At 34.5% G+C, this 8766-nt stretch overlaps 1 protein-coding gene across 3 annotated transcripts; it reads right to left on the bottom strand.

The window, feature by feature from the left end:
* Nucleotides 1–1154: 1154 nt before the first annotated feature.
* Nucleotides 1155–8238, bottom strand: LOC139891752 (uncharacterized). 3 transcript variants are annotated; one of them, XM_071874736.1, is made up of 14 exons: nucleotides 7836–8238; nucleotides 6687–7376; nucleotides 6217–6423; nucleotides 5790–6098; nucleotides 5416–5525; nucleotides 4302–5219; nucleotides 3639–3780; nucleotides 3402–3561; nucleotides 3150–3313; nucleotides 2926–3011; nucleotides 2504–2603; nucleotides 2253–2314; nucleotides 1955–2093; nucleotides 1155–1829 (listed from the first exon to the last, which is right to left on the bottom strand). In XM_071874736.1, exons 1-14 carry the CDS (start codon nucleotides 8001–8003, stop codon nucleotides 1653–1655), a joined length of 3432 nt encoding a protein of 1143 aa, XP_071730837.1. In that variant the 5' UTR covers nucleotides 8004–8238; the 3' UTR covers nucleotides 1155–1652. The 3 variants fall into 3 exon arrangements, 2 of the variants coding, with proteins under 2 accessions (XP_071730837.1, XP_071730838.1); XM_071874737.1 differs by lacking the exon at nucleotides 7836–8238 and having other exon boundaries at nucleotides 6687–7110; nucleotides 7233–7346; XR_011773823.1 differs by lacking the exon at nucleotides 2253–2314 and having other exon boundaries at nucleotides 1698–1829.
* Nucleotides 8239–8766: the final 528 nt, after the last annotated feature.

The following is an 8766-nucleotide window of genomic DNA, read 5'->3' as shown; positions in this document are numbered from 1 at the left end:
GATTCGCGTCAATTAGGGGTGCACTAATTCTCAAAATTAGCGATGTTCCCTAATTCTTAGGCTACCAAGCAAAAAGGAGCATATTCGGCTTCGATCATTCACCCATATAATGTAGTTTTGATTTCTTGTGTCTATTTCGTAAAACATTTATAAAACTGCATGTATTCTCATCCCAAAAATATTAAATTTTAAAAGTGGGACTATAACTCAATTTCGGATCACCTTTTATTTTAAAATCATATAAGTTCGTTTTTAACTTGATTAATAACCATCAAGATGATAAACGAGTGCTACGAGCGTTTGTTAAATAAATTTTAAATTATATATATTCAATGTACTCTTCATAAATAAATAGATTTATAGTAATGTCATGTATTATTTTATTTACACAAATGAATTAAATCATATACGTTTTTATTTCAAATTAATATATATATATATATATATATATATATATATATATATATATATATATATATATATATATATATATATATATATATGTATATATATATATATATATATATATATATATATATATATATATACATACAGATTGTGGTTCGTGAATCGTCGGGAATAGTCGAAGGTCAAATGAATATATGAAACAGTTCAAAATTTTTGAGACTCAACCTAATAGACTTTGCTTATCGTGTCGAAATCATATAAAGATTAAGTTTAAATTTGGTCGGAAATTCCCGGGTCGTCACACATGGTTAGTGCCTAGTATACCTAATGGTCTGCGCGTTTTTAACTCCAGGAAGATCGCGTGAAAAAGAGAAACGGAACCATCGATATGTTGTATATGTATACGTATGAAACACACTCCGAAATATTTAGCATTTTTTGAAAAACGTTGGTTTCGCATGTATTTAGTTGCGTTGTGCTCGTAAAATTATTCCGAGTTGAACGATATTGTCGGAAAAATTTAACGGTCGACGAAGGAGAAGATATGTCTCGTCAAAAATTTGGGTGGAGTTTAGTTTACGTTTTAAATTAAGTTAATAATTTTACATTTAGAATCCCTAGTTTGGGGGTGAAATTGAAATTGTGTTAAATTGTCAATTGCATATCGAGAACCAAAAGTTCAAGATTTAGTCAAGCAATCTAGATTACTTAAAAACAGAGGTTCTTATGTCAAGAAAAAATGATCATTCAAGTAATTATCCATAGAACCAATCATTCGATTACATTGTTGTTACAAGGTGTTAAAAAATATTAAATACAGATCCATACTGACTAAATACATATGGTTAGCAAAAAAATACCGGTAGACCGAGATTGGTCCAAAAGTCCCAAGGCCCTAACCATATCTCTCACGCCTCAAAACCCAACACATCCTGAATCCTAACACACCTACAACTATATATACGAGACCGTTTTTAACCGATTTAATCAACAGGCAGTCCTTTGTCTTGGACCTTCGGTCCGTCCGTATAACTGATCTCCTCGCCCGTATAATAATGTCGCAGCATTAGTGTAGAATAACATGACAAACAAACAAGATATGAAATACATAAATAATTACACACAAATAGTTGCGCCACCAGCATTCAAGCTCAGCCTACCACGCCTGACTGTTCCAAACAAGGAGAAGAAACCCTAGCCAGTTCTCATTTCAGATATTTTGAAGTCCGGGAAATTTCTCGAGTTTAGAAGGAAAAAATATTGTGGCCCATTTCTTTGTTGATGACATCAGAGAAATAGTCATTGTAGTTGAGGTACTCCCAGAACCGCGGGAGACTGAACTCAACGTTCTTAGGAGAGTTGTGATAGCATGCATACAGTTGTCTCACGTTTTCGTCAAACGTTTCTTTAATTGTCTGAACCTGCAGCCACCAGCAAAAATAAAACAAGGGCATCAATTCAACTTTTTTCTTTTATTATCATTTAAGTTACTACGTAATTATTTAATATGAAAAAAAAATAATTAAGTCAACACTTTAAAATTTACCTTAGTGGTGTTCAGCTGACCTCCATCTTGTCCAGCAGCACTCATGTTTGGTAAGACAACAGATCTGAAGTCCAATGCGCATTGCAAAATGCTTTGAATGATGTCAGCTATTTGTTTCATATCATTCGATAAGAAACATCTACAAAGAAGATGTAAATAAATATCTATAAGTGATTGCTTTTATATAAACAACATTTTGAAAGTTTACAACTGAAACTCAATAAATTAGAGTGATTATTTGTGTCCCTATAAGCGTGTATGAAAGACATGAATGCATAACAAAAAAAAAAGACATTACATGCATTGTGAATCATTAAGATAATCCATATGCACAATGTCAAGATCTGTCAAATCTTTAACCTAGTGGGGTACAGAAAACGCAGCATGGCATGTTAGATAAAGAAAAGAATAACCAAAACTATACAGACTATAAAATAAAACAACTATGTTATGATTATAGACACATTCTACCCAACTATTACTGAAAATGCATCCTACTTATATGATGTGAACCTTAACTAGTTATGTGTGATAATGTTTGCTTCAAACCTTATGCTTGAGAGACTGAAGAAATCTGCACCAGGATATATGTGATAACTGAGACTGAACATATTGCTGCAACGTTGATACAAAATGATAAATCTGGTGCCTGCAACATATAGATTCGATATTAAAAAATGGCATCCATCACCAAAGAAATAAACACATAATATATCATATTATATACATAACGCAACCCTATTGTTCTACCTTAACATCAGTTATAGATTGGAAAGTCACTTCAGTTTTCTAACATAAACTGGAGATAAACTGGTAGGGGGTTAGAAGCATTGTTGTATAAGTCGGTTGAGTCAGACGACGTGTGAGTTTTGAGACTAGCCTGTCCCGTTTTGCCAAAAACGTCTAAAAGGTCGGTCAATGCTAAAAGGTCAGGTCAAAGTCACGCTGAGTCGGTCAAATTTCAAACATACCTCAATTTCACCATGATATTGAAATGGTGGAACTCTGATTTACGTAAACCAGAACAACGATTCTGGTTTGTGAAATGGATGAATTCCTGTACAACCACAAAGCATATTAGCTTACATTATAAAAATCCAACTAAAAGCTCAAAAGTTTCAAATGACAACTATGGTATCAACCTCAATAATAATCATACAACAACAAAGTAAATAAAGCAAGTCACTAAGCGTACCTTAAATGAGCACCATACTTCAGTTAAAGATGATAGTGCAAGCTTGACTTGTAATAAAAAACTGAAGATTTGAGCATATATCTTCAATGCACCAGGAGTCAAAACAATGCTCACTGGCCAATCTACTCTGTAACCGAGTCCTAATGCATTAAACGACTGTATACCTGCCAGTACACCACATGCCTTCATCACTTGATATAATTAAAAATGTGTAATTCTACAAAAAACTTGTATAATTTGTATAGAATATACCATTTGCAAAACCAGGAAGAGCTGAGGAGCCTTGTTCTTTCATATACACAAACACTCTATCCTTATAACGGTCTCTTTCACATGAAGACCTCTGAAGCGAGAGTTCTAGAAGCCCCTGAATTTCAGATATGCTTTTATCCGCCTCTGTTGCATACCATTTCTAAAAAGAGAAAACGGGAATTTAGTATAGGATCATCGAACAAAGCATAAGATGAGTAACAGTTGATAACATTGTACATGATGTCGGAGTGACATGATAAACAAGTCCGCCCAGTCTGCCGATTCCATCATGTGGTAACGTCGCAAAGCCAGCAAATGTTCTTGTAAAGAGAAACCTTCCTCAAGTAGCTTTATTGTCAATTTACTGACATACGTATATCTATTCATGTTAAGGAGACACATGAACCCCTTACTTTGGCAGAAAGTACAGTTTCAACCATGGCTTAATATCTTCTATCTTATTAAATAGACAACTACAGATTATACAGCTCAACATTTTGGCATGCTTTCACGAGCATCATTAGTAGATAACAATGGGAAAAAAGAAAAGAAAATGTGAAATTACCAAAATACCCCTGTGAAGGTTACTGTTCACATGGGCAATAAAGTGTTTAAACATTCTCCACAATTAGTGTAGTGAGTAATTTTTGATTTCAAATAGGAAAAGATGTTGGATGTACGATAAGGATAAAGCCACAGACCAAATTGTTGGACGTCGATTTCATATAACGCCGGATATATGCCTAACTTAAGATGAGTAGATGACACAATATCGAATTGCTTAGGTAACCGGTTTAACGTTGAAATTATTCTGGCACAAAAACACAAAAAACAAACAACATACAAGAAAAGGCTGTGATTAAAAGTTTTAATATGTTGATTGAAAGAAATTAAGGATACTGAAGTTGAATTTCCTCCAACAAGCATTTCTCAAGAACAAAATCCAATGGTATCTCAATATCAGCAGCCACACTGGTTTTATGGTTATGCTTAACAGGGCGAATATCATTTTTGTTGCCCGTGTTACCAAGAAGACTTTCCCAACAACCACCACTAGATACATTTGATAAAAATGCTTGTTCTCGATGATAAGTTTCCGTATCGAGACGTACATTTGTACGGAATGAATTCTTCTCGACAGTAGACACATAACCACCTTGCTGTTTCTTATGCAAGTTTCTCTTGGTAGCAACACTACTAACTGAAACCGAGAACTGGTCAACTCGGTCAAAATTTCCTAACCTATCCACACATTCAGTAAACGGATCTTTAACGAACATGAAGTCAAAAGAAGGAAAAGAGACTTTAGCCCATTTTTCTCGAAGCTTGCTTGTTCCTAGTATTTGGTTACAACATTCAACCTCCCATGAGTTCATGTTTCTCAAACTCAAATTAGCAGTCTCGTTGTCTAGTTCACTGTTGCTGGATATTAGATCCAACGGATAAGATTTAGTTTGATCAAGATCTCCTGAGCTTAGATTATCATCTATATTCCCTATGCCATTACAATTAGAAATTTTTGGAGTGGGATTAAGTGGCCATCCATCATTCAGTTTACCATTAGTAACTGGAATTTCATCATGATAAGGCTTTTTTAGCATGAAGTTGACAGGGGTATCTGAACTAATTTCTAGAGCAGACAGATACTTTTTCTCCAGATCTTTTGAATCATGAACCAAATCAACTATTTTCTCAGATGTAGATGCATCTTCTTCGTCAGAATTGTTAATAGAAGAACAATCAGATGATGAATCCCATGGATCATCCATATAAGATAATTCATCAGTCATGCTACATTCATCACCTTCCTCAAGAGGCCTGACATTCATGAAGACTAAGAGATTAATGATTCAGAGAACTAATTGAAACCTAAAAAAAAAAAAAAATGTGGTATGCATAACTAGTTGATAGCCTATGACTTTACTGTTACTTATCATGAATAGACATCATGCAATTTTATAAACACGCGTGCAATGTTGATTATCCTATACATACATAAACACATAGATCTTACAAATTTTGATCCACATTCATCACTGAAGGTGAGACTGATGTACCAATATCTGCAGATGTAACTTCCAGACTTTCTCTACCAGATGTTGGTAATGTAGAGTACGCAATTATCTGTGAGCCATAGCCTCCACATAAGCATTACATTATGAGATAAAACCATACACACGAATAAATATGTGACAATGATTGTCAGTCAGGGTTGATCTATACTGCTCATTTTCAAAAACAATGCCTGAAAAATGTTCTTATACAAGCAAAGAAAACTAGCATTAAATCCAACTTGGCTACTTGCAAATGGTCAATGACTGCTTACCACTTACGAAATAATCATGAAAAGGTCAAAACAGATTAAATCAATTGGTGAAGGGAACTCACCTGGTGATATTTGAATTCTAAGTTTGGCAAATGACTTTCAAGTTTTTCCATCATGATTTTGTAGTAGTCACTCCTTGCAAGTACCGCCATTTCAATTCCTTCCTTACTGAAACTCATATTTGAATGTAACAAACGAGAACTTGCCATTTTACTCCAGTAAGGAAGAAAATCCTCATAAGTACGGTTCCAACTGCCAACACCATCAGAAAATTCTAGCAATTTTATTAATACTTGAAGCTGTTGACCGGCTCTAAAAAGCGGAATTAAAAAGTCCTTCAAAAAACAAGGAACGATAACTCCATCTTGTTCCTGGAATACAAATTAGGAATTGCATAAAATAAGCATTAAAATAGTACTGAGACAATATTTTTGATAAAACAACTCTTAACAGAAGATTATAGACAATATAATATAATATAGTATTTACCCCAATGGTAGCCGATGGAAAGTCAATTACGAATCCAGTGTTGGAAATGGAACAAGGTTGTTCAATCTTAGCCTCGGCCACTATAAACTCATTAAAAGGATCACTAATTTTGGCTTTGAAAATCCATGATCTTATAAAGCCGAAATACGGTTCACATGAGCGAATGAAGAGAGTTTTGAGGAGAGCACAATGAGCTGGATCAGCAACCTGATACGTTCATAACAATGTTTTAAAATGAAATGTATATGTCATGCTGCGTAACATTTCATCACTAATCACAATTCAAAGATCCTGGAACTCAAACAGGAAAGGATCATGACAATAAGAAATGATTTTACAGTGCAAAACCTACGCCTAATACCACCTGCGCTATGAAGCCTAGTCTAACATGGATGCTAACATAGAATATAATAAAGATGAACATAACAAACATATATATCAAGTGGAATTATATCGTAAGAAATGTGGACCTTCAGTTCCGTATACAGGTAGGTAAGAAGATTTCCACCTCTAGGGAAGTCACCAAATTTTGTTCGAGTATCAAAATCTTCAAGGGGTGAAAGTGTAAAACAACGAGCTACATTATGCACATTGCAGATGCTTCCAATAACCTCAGTCTGATTCCTCAGTTCATTCGTATGAAGGTAAACCTCCAACAGTGTAATTTCAGAGTGCCCAACAATTGAAAGACAACCAATCCCCGAAGTAGATGCAGATGACATATTTTTATCGTTATTTGATAACCGTCTGAAACAAACAGACGAAGATATAGTATCCAACGCAGCAATGTAACCATCCAAGATATCTTTAATAGCAATCGTAAAAGCCTGGTTGACAAGACTGTATGGAGGATAACTTCTTGCTTCCAATTTTGACTCAGCTTGCATATTGCTTCTTGAAGTCGCATCATCCCAATTTAAGTTTGTGAAATGATCAACAAATTTATGAAGCAAGAAAACTTCAGTTCCCATGCAACCTAAGGATCTAAGTATCTTCTCGAGAGCAAGTGTACTTACAGCCTTGTTCCACATGCTAGGAATTCGGTGAAACGTTCTGTCTGTTGGATCAGAACGGAATATTGTGCATAGTTTCTCGATGCTTATTAGAGATGACTCTAAACCTTGCAGAGCATTCATCGCCAACCTAACTAAGCTAGCCTCCTGAACAATTCGCAATCATCAGTTTATCTGTTTGCTATCAGAGATATATAAACTCAATGACATTTGATATAAACAAATTCTACGCAATGTAAGATGAAATTCATCAAGTCAAGATTTTAATTCAAAGTACAACATAAAGTATGAAAAACTTTGTCCAAACCAAACTAAAGAATCTAGCTTGAGTAGCTTGTTATATTCACAGTGCTAACATATGTATATGTAACATAAGTATTAACCTAAATTGGCCAAACAGATGATTTACAAGAGTGTCTGGGTGCATACAGGCACAAATTGCTACAATAAACCAAATTAAAAGTAATTATGAGTAAAAAAGTTATAAAAATAATGGCTAAAATTACAAAATCAAGAGTTTACATTTCTTAAAAGGAACATAGATATAGATAGATAAGTAGTAGTAGTAGTAGTAGTAGTAGTAATAAAGTACCAAAATAAACTTACAGAAACAGATGATGTATCATAGAATGGTGTAGGATTAGTAGAAGACGTTGAAGTGGTAGGAGTGGGACCACTTTCAGTAGGTATTGATTCCCAAGGTGTAGGTGGAAGCCATGGATCTTCTACTTTAAATTTGTTTAATAGCGATTTGAACTCTGTATCAACAGCCATGCGAGGGAGGGGTATGGTTTGGTAATCGATTGGTGTTTATAGGTTAATGTGAAATAGGGGTTTCGGGAGACAAACGGCGAATTGGATATTAGCTGGCTGGGGGTGATCTCCGGCAATTGAACGGAGGGAGTGTGAGCGTGAGTTAAGAAGGGGTGGAATTTGGTTTCTGAAATATTATTTTGTTACTGGTGAAAATTTCCCTCAGTTATGAATTTCACAATTTTTTGAATTACAAAATAATACCCCTCCGTCTCACTTCAAATGTCTACCTTTCCATTTTAGGTTGTCCCATATCAAATATTCACTTTGGATTTCAACCAATTAGATGAGGTTATTTTGGAAAGAGAAGATTTCTGATTGGTTGAAGTTAGTGGGATTTCCTAAAACTGTGTGCAAAAAGTAAGTGGACACATGTAATGAGACGGAGGTAGTATATTTTTCAAAAATATTTAATTTAATTCTATACCAATAAAATATTTGCTTTATCCATTAAAACATCTTCAATTTGTTAAAGGGATAATTGTTTGAAGACAAAATTCCTGAACTCATCCCTGTGTCAAGACTTTTTAGCTTTTTTCATCCCTCCCAAATAAAAACTGCACAAACAATCTCTAAAGTGAGTTTGTAATCCCAAAATCATCCTTTGCCCTACATTTGTTAACTTTGCCCTAACATAGGTACGATTATATAGAAGACATCATCTTCCGAAAAAAAATCTACTCTGAATGTTTAACTGACCGGAAAAATCTTGCAATCCATTTGA

This window comes from Rutidosis leptorrhynchoides, chromosome 2 (assembly GCF_046630445.1).
Source record: "Rutidosis leptorrhynchoides isolate AG116_Rl617_1_P2 chromosome 2, CSIRO_AGI_Rlap_v1, whole genome shotgun sequence".
Classification (NCBI taxonomy): Eukaryota; Viridiplantae; Streptophyta; class Magnoliopsida; order Asterales; family Asteraceae; genus Rutidosis; species Rutidosis leptorrhynchoides.
Note: the sequence above shows the minus strand (reverse complement) of the source record. Positions and strands in the feature narration are given on the sequence as shown.